Source organism: Diadema antillarum, unplaced genomic scaffold (assembly GCF_040938485.1).
Source record: "Diadema antillarum isolate AM-2024a unplaced genomic scaffold, OU_Dant_1.0 seq00001523_RagTag, whole genome shotgun sequence".
In the NCBI taxonomy this organism is placed as follows: domain Eukaryota; kingdom Metazoa; phylum Echinodermata; class Echinoidea; order Diadematoida; family Diadematidae; genus Diadema; species Diadema antillarum.
Window position 1 is genome coordinate 442,871 of NW_027272255.1, and position 20,044 is coordinate 462,914.

At 37.6% G+C, this 20,044-nt stretch overlaps 1 protein-coding gene across 1 annotated transcript in view; it reads left to right on the forward strand.

The window, feature by feature from the left end:
• Positions 1-264: 264 nt before the first annotated feature.
• The window catches only part of LOC139710352 (ras-related C3 botulinum toxin substrate 1-like), a 41,959-nt gene continuing 22,179 nt past the window's right edge, over positions 265-20,044 (forward strand). Inside the window, exon 1 of the mRNA XM_071622275.1 lies at positions 265-491. Within this exon, the coding sequence (XP_071478376.1) occupies positions 457-491 (35 nt within the window). The 5' untranslated portion in view covers positions 265-456. The remainder of the gene's footprint in view (positions 492-20,044) is intronic.

Sequence of the window (20,044 nt, forward strand, 5' to 3'; positions counted from 1 at the left end):
AACTTTTGAACCTTGAATATATTGTAAACTTTGCTCCTCCTCGCAGCTCCCTTTCTGCAGGAGAAATTATGCTGACCCTTCAAATCCTCTTCACTCCCTATCGCTACAACGTTAGAGTGGAGACAGCGAAATCGGGGAGCGTGCTTGTTTTGGGCCAATGTACCATGTACCGTGTGCAGTTGTTCAACGAGACTAGCGAGCTGGGTGTAGAGTGAAAAAAAACATCACCGAGCTATTCTACCACTGCTGCCGTATACTATTCTCAATCTCATGCACGTCATCTGCCTCCATTGAAGAGAGAAACCCTGGAACTACGACGAACGAGATGATCATTCTGTGTAACTGACTCTTCGTTCCCTTTTTTATCTCGACAACTGGTCTGCTCCTTGATAGCTCCGGATCTGTAGGAGGGAAAATACTTGATCCACCCTGCTGGTTTGAGGAGAATCGAAGAGAATGCAGTCCATAAAGTGTGTCGTCGTGGGTGATGGGTAAGGAAGGCTATCGGCTACTACGGGCTGCAGCTAGCTGCGCTGCACTGCTGGTCGCTTGCTAGGCTAGCAGCGATCAGCACACAGCTGTGGCTCCAATACTATTCACGTAGATAATCTGCAAACCTAATGTAAACGGCATGTAAACTGGGATTAACGTAGACCTATTCTTGAGAGTATAGTAATTTCGTAATTGGTGTACTCGTTGGTGATGCTGCCTGTCAAGTCGGTATGCTAAGCAAGATATCACATCATTTTGGGGAGCCTGTAAAATGTAAAAAATGAAACTCATCTGGTGATGATAAGCAACCGGTATGTTGAGAAGATTTTCACCACTCTCTCAGAAGTACAGATCTGTTTGATTTCATGTCACATGATGTACAATCTAGTACTAGTAGTAGTTGCTAATTTAATTCTGAAGACAGTAATAACATTCATTGACAGAAAAATCGGTCTGTATCTTGTCGTCGGGCCCGGGATATGTTCCGCGGACACATCTGACTTCATGAATCCCTTGCTATATTACTAATCTATATCTACGGAGGAGGTTCTAAAAAATAAAAATAAAAACTCCTCCGGACAGACAGATTTTTCTGTCTAGCAATGGGTAATGTCCTGCATCTCAAAAATGTAAATGTTGATGAGTAATGTGTGTTAAATAACACTTGAATCAATGAATGGATGGTATGTCTCTCGTAGTCATACTTCGATGTGAAACAGTGCGACGTTTTTCATCAGTTCAATTTCTTTAAAACATTTCAGCAACTGGATGCTGGATGAGGCTAGCTATACATAGATGTGTCTACATGTACATACATGTATTTACATGTACTTCTACAGTGTTTCTCATCAAAGCCTGTTCAGCATTCAAGGGATTCCCAAATTTTGAGTGTTATTGGTGACAGTTGAATGGAAGTAGAATCTAGATTAAAGACATTATTATTATTACTGTTATTATTATTATTATTATTGTTATTATTGATAGTAATAATAATAATTATTGCCATATTTTGCATTTGATTTCAGCTTCTTCACTCAGCTCTTTCAAGTATACAGTTGAAGGTTGGGCGAACATTGGTCCTTACAACAACCTTACAACACCAAATTCTTCCATAATATTTGCATGTCCACCCAACAAACTTGTACACTCAATAGATTTAGGAATGACCAAGTACTATATTGAAAGAATGACAGAAATCTCCATACCTACTACTTCTATATGCTGATGAAGATGATGGTACTGAAACATGGAAAAATGCAAGAAAACAACGTAATATACTTAGCAGCTTCTTTCAGTTGATGATCTCTCTCACTTTGAATATGAATAGAGGTTCTACAGGCAAAGCATGCCATTGGACCAGGGTGACAAGATTTGTTTGTTTGTTTTTTGGTAAGATACAGAAGTTTACATATTTACCCTTTGTGAGGAAGCCATACCATAACATTAAAGGGGGTGGCCCTACTGGGGGGGGGGGGGGGGGGGGGGGAGGAGGAGATTGCTCCCACCCAACCTTGAGATCTAAGCTAGCTTGTATGGAGCATCCAACCCCTGTCAAGTTTGCCGCGCATATTGCCTGGGATGTAATATACAGGATTGTATGACTAATCAGATTTCTGAAATCTCCGAAATCATAACATTTGTTCTGATCGTCAATGAATTATGCAAATTTTAAAATAGTAAACTTACAAGCATAAAAAGAGTGATTATGATATAGTTCTTGTTGACCATTTAAAGCTAGTTCATGTGTTCTGTATTGGGAAAAGTCATTTTCAACACATGTACAACTGTGAATTTCCCTGTTGTGCGATAGCTATAAATATAAACTGTAACTGTAAACTTAAAAACAAAAAATGGTATCAGACGCTGATGTGTAAGACTCTAGGCTCAAAAGTTCATAAGAGGTCAAGGCACAATTTTTTTGTGGTTGGGAAATGATCACAATGCTGCCCCGCCCCCTCGAAGCCCTTTTAGATTTAGGGTTACTTTCTACAAACTTATTTTTTTATTCTGCACTGAAATTCTTCCTAGCTGCTATCTGATACCACACATTCTAACTATTTATTTCAAAGTTCAAAACACAAAATACTTTTATCATCAGCATTTATCAAGAAAGTTCCACCCACCCCACTGCTGGTTCAGATATACTTGAGAAGTTTGTTTTTATGTATCCTCATGTGCTTTAGCCATGTTAATACATTGTAGCTGCTGAAGTTTGTTGCACTGTACAAATGTGTGTGGTTGTCATGACAAAACAGTGTGTACAATTTGTGAAATTTTCCAAAACAAGTCCTACATGTAGCACATTGTACAGTGGTACAATGTATTATAACAACTTTTGAATACTATATATCAAAAAGAAAGTAGATTTTTTTCTTGTTAACTACGGTATCATAGCATTTTCTTCATTAGTACATGTATGTAATAGAATGTCACAATGAGTTTGACCATACATGTAGTAATTTGTCTTGATTTTGACAGTTTATAGTACAGTGTATAGGAAATTAGCCACCTACGTGTATGTGACTTTCAAAACTTTTTTTTTTCTTTTAAATAACGATTCTCAGTACATATTTATCAAGGATTTGCCCATGGATTGAATTTGCAACTTATTGATTTATATAACAATTGGTTTGAAACAAGTACACATGTAGATGTCATACAATGTGTATTTCAACCAACATAATAACTTGATGTACAGTGTACTTGTGTATATACATAAAGCCCTGTTTGGATGTTTAAGATTCATCCTTTAGGCATTGCAAAAATATTCAGGTTAATTTGTTACAACTTATTATTCTTACTTTCTACTAAACCTTGAAAAAAAAAAAAACCATTTATGAGCAGTAGGCAAGTTTGTAGTGTAATGTACATAAGCTACTACAGTAATTGGTAATGTGCATCCGCTGTTACTCTGAGACCAGTGCGTTGCAGAAAAGCAATTTTGCAATTGATGCATTTCTGTCCATGCCAAAGTACAATATTGTAAGAACTGGTGCTTGGAAACTGCTCTAAGGGACTGACCAAAGTACAATTGGTATATTCCTCGGGAGAGGTAGTGGATACTGTGAAAGGGTTTTCTTTTCCCTCTTTTTCTCTCTGGGTAGAGTCGTTTCTCTTTCTCTTTCTCTTTTATTGCCTTGGGCAGTGGAAATTGACACAGCTTTCTCTGATAGCAGGATTTGTTTACCTGAGTGTCCTGCTGCCCACACAAGTTCATTTATAGGGTACATTGTAGCTGTAGCTAACTTTTATCAGGATACAACATACACAGTGGTGTATACAATGTGTGTGTGTGTGTGTGTGTGTGTGTGTGTGTGTGTGTGTGTGTGTGTGTGTGTGTGTTATTTTTAATATAAATGTAATGTTTGCCTAGAGATTATGGAATAACAGACGTGCAAACAAAGTTCTGAAAATGAAGGATATTTCTAATCACTTAAAAGATGCATACATACTGTATACCTAAATGTCAGTAAATGCATACATATACAGTACAATGTGTGTGTGTGTGTGTGTTATGGTATGTAATATTTGCCTTTAGAGATTATGGGATAACAGACTTACGAACAAAGTTGTGAAAATGAGGGATATTTCTAGTCACTTTATGCATAAATGTCAGTATTCTGAATATTTACCATTTGTCCGCTTAATGTTGTTCTTTGAAAAAGAGATGTCTTGTACTATGTTACCTTCAAAAATTATTGCTGCAGTGTACAGTGATTGTTATGTAGATTCATGTAGAATGAAATGAGTTTCTAGACCTCTGCAGAGTGAGAGAGGTCAATGTTCCATCAGAATGACAATTTTTGACAGGCACAGTGCCAATGCTATGTACTTACATTGTATTAATAGAAACATCCAGGCAAATGGAAATAGCATGTGCTTGCCAAAAAAATTGAAAAGACAGTTCAAGGAAATTACTATACTGTAAGTAGCTTTTTGACAGACTTTTTTTTTTCTTCAGTAAAGAGTTTCTTATTATTAACAAATTCATATTCCAGGGGAGATGGGGGGGGGGGGGGGATTAGCTTCAGTACAAACGCATATGAGATTACCCCCTGTGGTTGCATTTTTGGGTTTTATTAATGCAATATACCTGAGTACAGTTTGGGCATACATTGTACAATGTATGTGCACACACTTGAATGGTGGTACTGCAATACAGTTGTACACATTGTATGCTGATGTGTGTATTGTCTTCCCAGTTGAGTCCATGGCATATTGGATTTGGTTCCAGTTTTCAATTATGTACATCGTGTACAATCACTGAGTTTTCTTTTGAAGCTCTTTAGTACAATGTACGCTACAGATGATTATACACATGCATGCATACAGACTGTACTTATGTCATGCATTCATAGATTTTTAGTTTGTATTCAGAGTTCAGATGGAGTATACAGTGTACATGTAGCACACTTTTTAATGCTCATTCTTTGCAGAGGCAGAGTTGCTAGATCAAAGATTTTTTTTTTCTTTTTTTTTTTTGGGGGGGGGGGGGATGGAGGGACCCAAATCATAGCCACATGAAAAGAGTTGATATTTATTCTTGATTCTGTGCATCAAAATTGACCTCAATGTATAGTATGCATAGCACTCTTGTAATGCACTCACAATGTGTTTTATGGAGATTATGGCTATTTTTGTTTGGTCAGTACATGGAGATGCAAGATTAAAACTAGAGATTGTAATTTGTCATCACTGACAAATTAAGGTGATCCGATTTTTGTTTAATCAATGATTCGAGTCCTGATTGCAATAGGCATGACCATACAAGTTCCATCTGTGTTTAGAGACATTGGCCGTGTGGTGTTTGCATTCTCATTTAGCAAAGGGAGTCATATCTGCCATGTTTGGTACCAAATTCTGCATACACTATAACAAAGAAACAGCAACAAGTACATATGACTTTTGACCCACCTTTGCACTCCCAAGATTGCATCTGATGAAATAGTGGTTATTTTGTGAAATGATTCTCGCGACATCGTCTATACGTGTGAAAAATATGGGAAAGATATAAGGACAGGTATTCACCAAGATACAAGATGAAACATTTATGACCTTTGACCCTAATTTACATATCCAAGATGTCCGATCTAGTAGTTGTTATCTCATTAAATAATGTACGTGACATGAACTAAACATGTGGGGTGATAGGGCGTGTTTTTCTTGAGTTATTGCAAAGGAAGTTGCAGAAAGAAAGAAATATCTCAATACATAGAAGATAAGCTTTAATTTCGACCAAGTTTTTTTTTTTTATCGTGATGCCGACAACGTATGAAAAAACGAAGGGCACAGTTATGGTAGCGTAAAGTCTCAGCTACAACATATTAAAATCTGGGAGAAATTCACCGAAGGGTAAGTGAGCTAGTGCTCGATAAAGACAATCATGTCAATTTTCACATTTAAAAAAATTCCCTCCCATAGAGATAACACGTCATAACGAAGATACAAAAAGAAGTACATATGACCTTTGACCTCACTTTGCACAGACAAGATGGCATCAGAGTAAAAAGTGGTTATTTTATGAAATGATCCTTGTAACATGGTCTTTGCGTTTGCAAAATATGGGAAAGACAGGACATGTATTCACTAAGATACAGGATGAAACACTTATGACCTTTGACCCTAATTTACATACCCAAGATGGTGTCCGATCAAGTAGTTGTTATTTTATGAAATAGTGTACGTGACATGAACTAAACATGTGCAAAATATAGAAGTGATAGGGCGTGTTTTTCTTGAGTTATTGCAAAGAAAGTTGCAGAAAGAAAGAAATATCTCAATACATCGAAGATAAGCCTGAATTTCAACCAAAATTTTTGACGTGATTCCGACATCGTATGAAAAAACGAAGGGCACACTTACGGTAGCGTAAAGTCTCAGCTACAACATATCAAAATCTGGGAGAAATTTACTGAAGGGTAAGTGAGCTAGTGCTCGATAAAGATAGTCATGTCAATTTTCACTTCCAGAAAAACTGCACTCCCATAGAGATAACACGTAAACTGGTCAAATTTGACAAGGTTACTTTCAATCCATTTTTACGAGGTGATACCGTTATCCAATCAAAATTTTGTAATTTTATGTTTGAAAGAACATTAAATAAGCTACAGAATACTGAAATCTGGGTGAAAATTGACAAAGGACTAGTGAGATACGCTCGAATGAACTTGAAATTTGATGACGTCATTTTGAAAATTTACTTTTTTTACTTTATTAAGAAATTTGTGATCTTTTAATCATTTTGTCAGCATTGCCATCCCATGAAATGACATGTACAACTCATCAGGTTTTAAAATATGTAAAGAAAATGGGGGGTCACCGTCCATCCTGACGAGTAAAATCGAATTTAAAATTAGCAGTTTTTTGGCATAGTTGCACTGTATATCGCCATTGACGCGCGCGCGGAATTTCAACTTTGACGGGCCCGTATGACGTCATATTGAGTCGCATTGATTTGAAACTTGGTATAGATATTCCTTTACATTTCAGACATCTGATCAAAGTGAAAAAACTGGAAATTTCAATTGCACATGAGCTGTGCGTGCGTATATGCGCGCGCGCGTACGCGTCCGTCCGATTTTTTCAATTTTCAAAAAATACTCCAAATGGTCTGAAACGTGTGCAAAAAAAATTTGAGCTCGATTGGAGCATACAAATATTTCAACGCGCGCGTACGCGCACGTTTTAAGAGAAAATATGGATTTTGAGAACATGAGTAGAATGCACATAATTTGAAATATATGTGACGTAAATTTCATTGAAAAATTTCATTCCATTAATGAGATATGATTGAGAATGTGTTTTCATATAATGACGTCATAGTGACGTCACGGTCGACTGATCACAATGATACATTAGATTTGTCGTCTTTGGGACATGATGCATACATGGTATAATTTTGAAATTGATAGGCAGCGGACTTTCTGAGCTAACCTCTGCACAACTTTTGCGGAGAAATAAAGAAACAAAGAAGAAGAAAGAATCCGTACAGATACAGAAGGTGATCCGAAGGATACTCGGATCACCTAATAAATGCCCTTGAGTTAATGATGCTAGGGGGAAACTTATTGCCAGGGCCCCTTGTAACACATACAATGTACAGTTGTACATGTACTTGTAGGTACCCTTAGATTCTGCACATCTGTACCCAACGATCACAATAAAACCGCTGTACATTTGCAGTGTACAAGCGCTTCAGCTTTGATGATATGAGTATTAAAAGTACAGATTGCAGCTTGCCTGCAGAATTCACATACTTGGTAGGATTATGCACTGTGGACTTGCACACCCGGAATATGAACTTACAATATGTATGTACAATGGACATCCAGGGAGCGGCATGCAAATCGAAATGGAACTATTGTGCCCGATTAACGCCCCGAAGGTCATTGTAATTGTCTAGTCCCGTCTGTGAATTATGCATGCATCGGGTATCCCTCTGTGTGGATTAGCTGCCTGATTTATGCTGCGTGATCATCAATTGAATTACATGATCGTGCTTAGTCAAATTCAATTCCCAGTTTGTCACTCCGATGCAGATCGGATGTCTGACGCTGAATGTTGCTTTTTATGTTGAAAGACTACCTCACATATTCAGGGTGAAATAAGTCTGTAAAGTGAGGAAGAAAAAGTAGAAGTTGAATTTCAAGTGGCCATCAAATATGTTAGTTTGACCATAATTGTGAAATTTCATATTTCATTATTTTTTGTTTTGTCCAAACAGTGCAAGTTGTCACAGCCATAATGAGATAATGTCATCTCATACACCTCCAGCTAAGTAGCACACAAATCTTCACCTAATTCCCTTATTTTTTCCTATTCTTTTTTTTAATTAAATCAATACAACAAGCCACACCCTGTGGATCCTTCCTGGTTTTCATTTCCATCCAAATACCTGTATGTTAAAGGTGTAATTGTTTGGCAAAATGAATTTGAAGAGAGAGAGAGGGTGGTCGTCCATATGCACAGATTATCAACTAAAACATGATTTCTGTAAATGCCATCAAGAGAATTGTGCAGCTATGGCATCATTGTCTTATCTAATTTGCATATTTGTGGTTGCTATGGCTACTGCTGTTTAGTGAAAATATACAAATTCTTAAAATTTCTCATTTTTCATTTCTTTTGAAATGACAGATATCGATTAAATTTGCATCGCCCCATTTTTTATACTTTGTGTTTGTTGCATTTAGTGTGGTCATTGTTTAACATTGAATGGAATATCATAGGATTTATGTACCAGATAGCCTTTCCAATCCACCATAACTTTTGCTACTCTACTTGATACACTTCTGAGCTGAACCAAAGTACACAGTATATGGAGAGTGTCCATCATATCAGCAGAGCTCCCCAACCTGAGATGGGAATGGACGGTCTTTCACAGGGTGTTTTTATCTAGTGTGGAATGCCAGGTATTTTCAGAATCAATTTAGCTTGTCACATCACTATGTGTGTGTTTTTTGTTGTTGTTTTTTTGTGTGTATGTGTGTGTGTAGGGACCTAATATGACTGCTGGCGTACACTTTGTAATAGACATGTCGTATGTATGATGCAGTATGACTCACTGCTACATATTGTGTTGACGGGGGCACAACGAAGTAGCCACATTATTCCGATACAGCATTTTCTAAGACAAATTGCATTGTATCTGGGTGCAGGATATTAGCATATTGAATTGAATCATGACTACAAGATTTGCATTTGTTGTTGTTGTTGTGCATGGTATGTAAATATTTGAAGCCCACTCACGTTTCTGAAAGCTGAAATGTACATAAATGGTTGGAATGAGTGATTAATTATTCATCATCAGAATAAATACTTGTATGTAAGTACACATTGTACACTGTGTGGAATGTGATATGCTACCAGTGAGTCAGTTGCAATTCATTGAACATTGTGCATGAGACCATAGTACTCAAATGCTTACAGTGTACAAATGTACGGTATGTACATACAATTTGTACATTGTTTGTTAGTATACATCGTACAGTTGTATTGTATGTTTGTAAGGCAAAGTTCTTGTCTTTCTTTCATCTCATAACCGAGAATATTTCAGGATTATTAAAATTCATTATAGAACACGTTTGTCTGGTAAATAAGAATCTTGATGTTCTACACTGTACCTTCATGTGTAAATTATCTACAGTACACAGTAATGTCCATACAATTGTAAATCTGTTCAGGTGTGGAAATTGTTACTGTAATACTGCCCCCCCCCCCCCCCCCCCGGAAAAAAGCAGTATATTGTACTTGGGCTGCAATGTGATTATATTACAGATACTGCTTTCTACTGCGCCTTCTATTGCTTGTACTGTACATGTATGTACATTACTATTTAAATGCTTAATTTTCGAGTGTATAAAAAACGAGCAGATCTACCATAACATTCTACACACGTGTATAAACATGCAATATTGACAAATATGGATGAAAGCAGAGAAAAACAATCAACATAAAAAAAAAAACACCCAAAATAGTAATTTGCATCACAATAACCAGCAAGGACAGAAAACAGTTGAGCTGGTTTCTTGAAACAAAGCATAAAGTTAATGTTGTGACAGAACAAACAGTTTAAGTTTTTGGAATTGTTTGATGTGATGCAATGTGGATGACAACTTTGTAAAGAGCTTTGTGGACGTACAATAATTCTCCATGTTTGCAAAGACTGTGAATGCCCTTCAGAATGTGCTATCATTGCAAGAAAATGGTGAAAGTGGATTGAGAATTATCAAAGATTCGGAGTAGAGAGTCAACATGGGGTGCGTTTATCAACTCTTTTTCTCGGCAGAAACAGGTTTTCCAAACGGCTTTCTGGGAATTTTTATGAGATGATGAACGCAAAGCTGTTTTGAAAGCCTTTTTGAAAGCCGCAAATTTGTGCTTTCTGAAACAGGTTTCCTAAACAGGTTTCCAGAAACCTGTTTCTAGAAGCCTTTTGAAGCAAGATAAACGCAAAACTGTTTGGAAACGGCTTTGTACTGCAGTTACGAACCATGCACGCCTTACATGACCTCTTCTCCTCGGGTCGAATTGCGCAATGCAGCTGTGCAGTGACAGGCCAGTTGTCGTGTTCGCAAAGAGTTGATAAACGCAACTATTTTGGAAGCCGTTTCTAAAGGGCTTTGGAAACGGCTTTTGAAAGCCGTTTAAACAGGGCAAAGATGATAAATGCAGCCATGTACATGTATCTGCAGGCTTTTTATTCTACCCAACAGCTAGTAAACAGTCCATAAACAGATTTATATGTCACTGTGTCATTGACTGAGTGATGAATTGCTTTATTGATGGGCATCAATGTGGAATGAATTACTGTAGGCAACTTTGAAACAGGAAGCATAATTGTGCTTTCCTCTTCAAACGTAATGTACCATTACAAACTTAGCCCACATTATGATATCTGATACTACCCTCACACTACTTTACTAGTGTTTGCTGTTCGTATACTTACATGCATCTACACTGTACCTGTAACTTTGTATCATTTAATTCTGAGAGATCCGCAATCAATACAATACAACAGTTTATTCACGTGCAAAGGAAACATCAATATTGGACAATGCAAGCTATTGCAGTGTATGATGATTTAGGATAAATGATGCACTGGTTTTAGAAGCATCGTAGATATGTTTAATGTTCAGTTTGATATATGATGACAACAGCTCAGAAAGATTATAATGTGTTCTCAGTAATGAGATTATCAAAGCTTTTTGTGTTATTTGATACATGCATATATTGCAAAACATTTATGTGCTGTGTGTGGGACACAGAAGCATACTGTATGAGAGGTGGATTTAAATTTGTGGAAAAATAATCCCCAGAGTATACAGTAGTTTATCAGTGTATGGAAGGTCCAATCGTAGGGCTCTGGAAATTTGAGCATAAAACAAGCAAACAAATAAACAAAGAATTTATTTGATGGCAGTAAATCATCCAACATCAGAAGCCTTTGGGTGCATGGAACAACTATTTTGATTTCAATAGAACTGTCTCCGTCAAATGATTGATACCCCTTATTTCAGGCCTCCACATTTGTCTTATTCACAGACAAAGATAGAATTTATACTGAATATGTATAGAAATGAATATACCAAGATGGTGTTATAGTGTGTCTGTCTATATGATGTTTGTTAAATGTATACTCGAGTATAGTTCAAGGGAAATGATGAACTCTTCTCAGTGGGTGTAAACCTGGTGGCATTTGCTGTACTATTGAACGAGGGGAACCCACGCGTCAAGTGTTACAGTTGCATAAAATGAATGCTGACATTCACACAGTCATAACTTTCTCGATATTCGCTTGCCTGCATTCAAATCTTCCTTGATACAACTGTATGTACAACACTCTCGTCCCAACACTCTTTCAATATTGGATATTTCTGATGGCATTTAAGATCTGTCAGAAATGCAATATTGTCAGCTAAAACGAGTTATGTATGTACTGTCCTGTATGTTGAGGGGAAGAGAAGTCAGTTTCAGGTGTGTTTGATTTGTACCAAAGAGAGGGGTAGGACGCTGATATACAGTGTGGTTTATACCCACTGCAGCAATATGAGGAAGAAAGGCAATTTATAGCAGCCAACTAGTATTCTTTTTCTTTAATATTTTGTACATGTATCTTTTTGTGTATCAACAACAACAGCAACAACAACAAAGAGAAATTTTTGAAATAATGTGATTTGTATGTATATGCTTTTTCCAAAATTTGATTCAATTCAGTTCAGTTCAGTTCACTTCATTTCAATGCAATTTTATTTTCGCTTCTTCAACAGAACATAACAATATATGAATACGATAGCATACTGGTACTCGGTATGTTTGTACCTGTATGCATGCACATTTTCCTCATTTTGTATTTAAACCATCATGTGACTCTTGCCATAGCAGTGTTTTGTTGTTGTTGTTTTCATACTGTGCATCAATTTGTAGTCACTTTAGGGTGTGCTGTTGTTGGCAGCCCCCAAAATATACAGATGTGTAAGAGATGAATGAATAAGTATAAAGAATAAATAGATAAGACACATGCATTTAGTTAATAATAGAGAGGGAAAGGGGGTGGAAACAAAGAGAGGGAGAGAAAATGGAAGAATTTTTGGAAGCAACGAAAGAGATGCCAGTAATTTTGATAGATTTTGATATATACTTCAGGTTATACAGTAGTACAAGTGTCAAGAGAAAAGAGAAGGGGGGGGGGGGGGGGGGGGGTAAAAGAGGCACAACTTATAAAGACAGAGCTGGATGCCTGTACAGCTGCACTATGCTAAAGAGTGAGAGCTGCGTATAATCCCCATCTGCATCTCACCTTACTTGACATCTGACCACCGTCTGAACTCACCGAGCCAGCTCAGCACGCATTTATATACATGCTGTGTGCATTTAATAGAGTGTGTATGTTGAGTCCCGCTTGCATCTGCACTGTACTCGCAAAAATGTTGAAAGTGTGAGAAGCTCGGTGTATTAACCTGTAGCTGGGGATGCACTATGAGTGCTGTTGGGTTTGTTCTGCTATACTTCTTTTTTTTTTGGGGGGGGGGGTGGGGTTAAGGAAGGGTTTGGGTGTTTGTTTGTTTGTTTTTAGCTCGTACTCAACAGATATCTGTAAGTGTCATACTGTAGCATATTTGATTGTGTTATTCAAAGTACATATGTACATTTGACAGTTGGTGGACTTGTGAAGAAAAGAAGAGGTTTAATTATGGCAGAGGGCCTTGAAGTACTATTGAGCAGAAATGTCACATGTTTATTTTATCAGCATTTGAGGTTGTGCCACTTTTTTTTTTTTTTACTGTCAAAATTTCATGCATTTATTCTTTGGCAAATTCAGAGTGAGCTGTGCTAATGAAGTTCTTAATCTGCAAAGTTTATTCCTTACCACTTATAACATGTTCAGTGATGATCGATTAGTATTTCAAAAGAAAAATAACAACAATAACATCAACAACAACAACAATAGCAATGCGCAAAACTACTTTGTAGAGAAATGTGCAACTCGAACAAGTCAATAGATTGGCCAGATCGCATTAAATCCATGGTTTTGAGGAAAGATGTACTATGGTTTTCGTTACTCTGTAAAGTAGAATCACAGAAAAAAGTTCTATGTCACATATTTGTGCAATTTATGTTCAACATTTCAATTACAATGAAACATCCAAATTATTTTACAATAACAACTAATTACAACTGTACATAACTTCTGTTTTCACATCGGTTTGTGCTTTTCAACAGAGGCTAGTGATATGTCTTTTTTTTTTTCTTTACCAAACTTGAAAATGGTCAATAGGACCTGTACATGTAGATCACATTTTGTTTGATTTCAAACTGTAGCATTGCTATCACATACAATTTATGATGATTTACAAACACATGTATTTTTAAACAAGACAACACAGATCACCAAGATATCATTACACTAGTGGTCTATTGAGCCAAAGTGTGATCTCTTCCTTATCAGTGCATTCATGACCATAGCAGAGACTCCAACTCTCCCGTTTTCGACGGGAGATCTCCCGCGGAAAACCCATTTTTGCAAAATCTCCCGTTCTCCCGCTTATGATTTGATTTCTCCCGCCCTGGCTATGTGTCTCCCGTTGGAAAGGATTTCTTACTTATTGCTATCGTATGTTGAAAAAATAAGCCTTAGATAGCACTAGAGAGCATCTAGAACCTGGGAATTTCGCGCTTCGCACACATCAACTTGGAATCTCCCGTTTGCTAGGGGTTTCAGGCGGGAGAATCTCCAGATCAGAAGGTGCTTTGGGTTGGAGTCTCTGCCATAGCCTTGTAGCAAAGACTTCCATATATACACGTAATTATCAAGAATGTCGCTAAACACACTGTAATCCACTTTGCAGGGACAACCAAAATTCCTTGTCCAGTTTCAGATGGCAAGAAAATATCACACTTGTAATCATTGTTAGTGAAATACATTTCTAATTAATGTTTTAGAGCCATTCTGTTCAGTTTGTCCTGGCTGCTAACTGCAACTGACATTCCACGCAGCAGCCGTGTCGCAAATCTTGACTCGTCAAATCAGATGCACAGCAGTATGCATACAGTGTACATGCATGCATGCAAGAGTACAGTCAGTCATACATAATGTATGTATACCAGGCATCATACAACCATATCAAAAGCCCATGGAGTTTGTTGGAGAAGTTACTATATAGTGTGTGATCAAGCTGAACTTACAAGTCCCCATACATCATGTTGCAGCTCTGGTCAACTTAATTGCAGAGACCACAAACCCAGAATTGAGCAAATCTTGATTGGAAAACCCCACCGGATTAGGACCGGCCAAAGTGTGATTTTAGAAGCTTGATTAGAGAAACGTGATGCTAATTTGTGCATACCGGTACATATTATGTAGGTAGACGAAAATAACCCAATTAGTGTGAAACATATTTCTAAACTCGTCTCCAAATGAGTTCTCCTGGTCATCTTTAAAGGGCTTCTTGTCTGCTTCAATGAACTGGGAGGCCACTATCCCAAAGACCAACATCTCTGACCTTGCTTTCACACGTACTGACAGTGCTTAATTTGAATGCGGAATTACACGCACACGAATGTAATTATGATTTTGAACATCGTTCGTTTACACGGCCGAGGAGGCTTTACGGATTCTGTGGTTTTAAATTTCGTAGCGAGGAGGGGAGGTTTGGCTTCTTTCCAAGTTCTGATCAAACTTTTGAGCTGATCGTGGTCTCAAACGTGTTTCTAAACGCGTTTGAAGAACATGGTTGCGTTTATCTAACCCCTGAAAATGCCTAAAACACATTTAGGATCGTGATTCTGCCTCAGAAATTTTTTAGATAAATGCAGCCTAGTTCTTTGCGCACGTTCCTACAAATTATTAAAGTTCATTAGTTCCTGCACTCGTGTTTGCTGTTCTGGTGTATTCACTAGCCCAGTTGTTTGGGCAAATGAGAGCATTGATTCTTGCAGCACCTCAGTAAACCGAAGAGAAATACATACATACATTGTAAGGCCTCTATTTGTATTGTGCAAACAAGAAGCAGAAGAAATATACTATGTCATATTCAAAACGCCCTGTCACAGTTGGGCTCACGCAGAAGATTCAGTTACCCTTCACTTGATGGCAGATTGCTCTCAAGTTCTCATCCATATCACTTGTCATACAGGGCCAAAATGGTTTTCCATTGCATTGATCCAGCCTGAAGCAGGCATAGCATTGTACAGGCATTCCAAGTCACTTCATAAATGGAAAATATGAATATGAATTCATTGTGCCTAATATCAAGAGGCTTCAAAGTGATAGTTGTAATGGTTTTGCCCCAGTAAGTTTCTGACTGAGGGCAAAGTAATGTAATATTATGATTTGTCTAATCATGAAAGCTCAAAATCAGACATAAGGATTGTGAACAACAACAGTGGCTTTATCCCTGTATGCAATATTCTGAATAATTGTACATGTAATGCATTCACAGGCATGTCAAAAGTCATTATTTTAGCACCTACCCTACAGATTCTACATTACAGAAGAAATATACCATGTGCACAGAATTGAATGACTTGATCAAGATGTCCAGAATTGAAAAAAGGGGGAAAATTGTTATTACAAAGGTCAGTGTTTTATCATTATGGTTTTGATTGTTTTCAATGATTGATGCATTTTTTTCATATTCTCTTTTCCATACAGAACTTGATATTATGCCTGTGGCGTGGACACCCCCCCCCCCCCCAACAATAGTGATAATACAACAGTCATTTTGAAATGACTGGAACAGTGAAAAATTAAATTTAAGTATTGCATTTTGGCTTCAGAATGAATTTGCAGATTGCTTGATTTGCCCTGAAATTGTGAATAATGAAATTCAGCCCCTCTCTCTGTCAAGCCCTCTTTTTTCTTTTTTTTTTCCCCCGCCAAGTTTCGTTTCATAGGAGACAGTCTGCATCAGAATCGTGTATTGCAAATTTTAGCAGTAAATCAAGCTGACTTCTGTTACAATACCAATCAGCGTTTTCAAGTTTTGGGGTACCTCTGCTCTTTATCTCTCTCTTTGTAGTCTCTGTCTCTCTTTCTTTCAGTATTTCAGACATCCTCATCATTTGTAACTGTCATAATGTAGTAGCAGTTATTAGTTCATTGTGCAACTCTCTTGATATGACTGCAGTTTGAAAAGAACAAATTTCAGTATGGAGCCGCATGGACAGATATGTAGTATAAGAATGGCTCTGAATAGAATACCACCATATAGATTTCTAAGATAAAGAGACTTACACTATATTGCATGAGATAGAGAGGAGCTCAGTATTATGGTCCTATGATGGACATAGTTTCCTGTATTTCGTGAAACAACATATATCCATGTCATTATTAAGATTGAATGATTATTCCCTCAGCCAATGTTTGTCCATTTTTCAGGGGGGTGGTCTGTTTAAATGTCTACTTTCAGAGAGGTATAAGGTGAGCTTATTGCTTTAAAGACCCAGTGGCATGGGGATACCATGGAGGTTGGCCCAGCTTGGGTATACTGTAAAAGTGGAAATTTTTGCGGTGTTGAAATTTTCATGCATTTCGCGAAAATATAAGCACGCCCAAATTTAGCTTGCCACATGTTCCAGTAGTTATGTCATGGTTCCGCAGAATTAAAAACACGCGAAACTCTTCTTGCCTGGCCGAGCGCGAAAAATTAGTCGCGTGAAAATATCCACTTTTACAGTATTCCAAAACCCCGTACTGAAATATATACAGCTCTATCACTAATCTCTATGTAAGTACACACACAGCCAAAGAATCTCAACTGGAGTATTAAACCGTTACCGATGAGCAAACGCTTCGATGCACATATTCGTGGTTTTCGTATGTACCCAAGTGGGTAGCGAATGAAGATTGAGTCGGTCGGGCCACCCATGTCTCTGCACGCTACTGGGTCTTTAATGTTCTGTTCTGGGGTGTGGTGTGTGTCTAGAACATTGTGCGATATTCTGTACATAGTGAATGTGTGCTTGGTTTCTGAATATTGATCAGAATTAATCAGAAATTCATCAATACATCTGTTTATTGCTGATGCAAGAGATTGGCTAGGCTCCAATGTCATGTACATTGTAGGGTTCAGCTAAGATAAATATATAAAGAAAGAAAGAGAGAAGAGTTGGAGAGGAGGAGGGATAGAAAGATGGGAAGTTGGATGGATGGAGATGGACAGAAATTCATCGATAGATGGACCAAGAGAGAGATAGATAGAAGGAGAGATGCGAAGACGAATTGAGGGGAAAAACTGGGTAAATAGCTGTCTGGAGTGTCATCAGAATTCTGCCATTAGCTTTTGAAGATGACTTTTAATGTGAGGTCCTTGTGTGGGTATGGACTTTATTCAAGTTCACCGTGAAGCGATTGTTGAGATGAAATGAAGTATCAATGCATGGGGGGCCTAGTCTCTTGACAGTTTAGGGGAACACTTTAAATGTATCTGAAAGTATCAATTTTGCTTTTGTTTTTGTTTTGTGTTCAGTGCTCAAAGTATGGAATATTTTTGTCCATGGATATAATATATGGAAGTTACGTCCGGTAGGGCTGTGAGAGCTTAGATTTCAATCTGATTTCAGACTTTTGCCCTTCCCCAAACCCCCCTTTTCAGATTTTTTTGCAGTTCAGATGTACTGAAATATCTATAGTTTAAGGCATGTCAGACTTTTTTGCCATAACTTTCAGTTTTTCTCAATTTTTTTTTTTCATGTACTCTCGCACCCCTGGTCCTGCAAGAAATGGCTATAAGACTTCAGTAACAAAAAAAAAAAAAAAAAATGTGTGTGAATTTTACAATAACCATACATAACAGTACTCATCCCAACCCATCATTGCATAATTGATGCAAATTGTAATCATGTGGTACATTACTATGAGAGCATTCAGACACACAAGTGAAGGAAATTTTATTCCATGTGCCGTGTAGCAATGTAATGACAGCCTTGGGGCTATTTTAGCATACAAGTAAAAGCATTGACTTTCTCATGAAAATTATAAATCCCCCCCCCCCCCCCCCCCCCCGGTAATCCACATCTGTGTAAAAAGGAGGCATTATTAATAACGTGAATTGAAAAGCAAAGCAAAATAATGTGGTGTGAATTTTTGCCTCAAATTGGAAGGAAATTTTTCAGAAAAGGAAGGGAAACTGTAGTTTTTAGCACAAAATATGAAATATGAGAGAATAAAGGAAAAAAAAAACACAGGAGGAGTGTTTTTTAGATTGCCAGTATTGCTCCCTGTATGAGGGAACCATCTCCTCCATTCAGTCATCCTACCCAAAAACAGATGCCAGGCAGTGGATGTGAAATCAATTAAAGACGAGGTGTTCTGTAATCTCATTCCTGTCAATGGATTGGGGAAGCTACTTGTGTACAGTGAGGCTGATTTCTCGTGCGTCTTTGCCGAGCTCAAGCCACCGCCGCCAATGTATGCAAGCATCGAGGGTTGGGTGATACGTGGAAAGCAGATTTCCTCTTCTGACTCCATGCTTTAAAGGCATTACATGTATTTACCATTTGGCGATGAAACAAAAACCCAGCTTCCGTGCTTCAAAATAGTTCTTAAATGTGAGCTAGGGATAAAAACAACCGATGTAAAAATTTGAATCAGTAAAATCAGTGTTGAGTATTGCTAAATATACAAAATGTGAACAATGGTTTAATATGATAAATATGTTTCTAGACCATACCGTCTACAGTTATGGTTTAGTCATAGTGGAAAAAATAGTGATACCTTGTTATATTTTAGTCTTTATTACCAAATTTGTGTATGGTAGGATGTCTTGTGGTACAACTGACCTACACATATGCATCAAATGTGATATCCTGAACATTTTTCAAATCACTGCTCTCAATGGTAAACAGTACCTTTAATGCAATGGGTATACACAGTGCATGAGTATTGTTTCAAATCATTCGTATGGGAAATATTATGATTGACACTGTGCAAATATTATGTGTTGTGGATGTCACAGTTGTGTGATAATGCATGGGAACGAAAAGAAAAGATATTGCTGCCTGTTTGTTGTTGTTTCACAGTGTTTGTAATAAATAGCTGGATGTGGATTTGTTTTAGAAATGTCTAGTGTGCAGCAGAAGCATGAATTAATATGAAGAGTTCTTAAAGGGATTTTGGAGACATCCTTGTTCAGGGTTCATATGAATAACATACATTGTGTGTATTAATGTTTACCTTCATTGTATTTTATTCTACTTCTTTGAAATAAAATGAAATAAACTGATTAAGCTGAAATGGTAACAAGCAAGAGCCCAATGCTTGTCTTTAGTGCTCTGTGTCGTATTGACACATTCCAAACTTGCTGAACGCACAGGAAATAAACAGCTCTTGATGAGGCAAATTATGAATGCATATTATAGCAAATTGCCCTCTTCATATGGCGGAAAGGATTCTTTTTCCCCTTGTTTTCCTCCCCTTCCGCCTCATTTCCTAGCTAGCTGTGCTGTGGAATTCAAGCGCGGACAATATTTGCAACTTTGCGTGACGTGATGAGTGTTGATGACTTGGGCCATAAATCACCGAGCCGTGACCCCTTGGTATCGACAATGTATG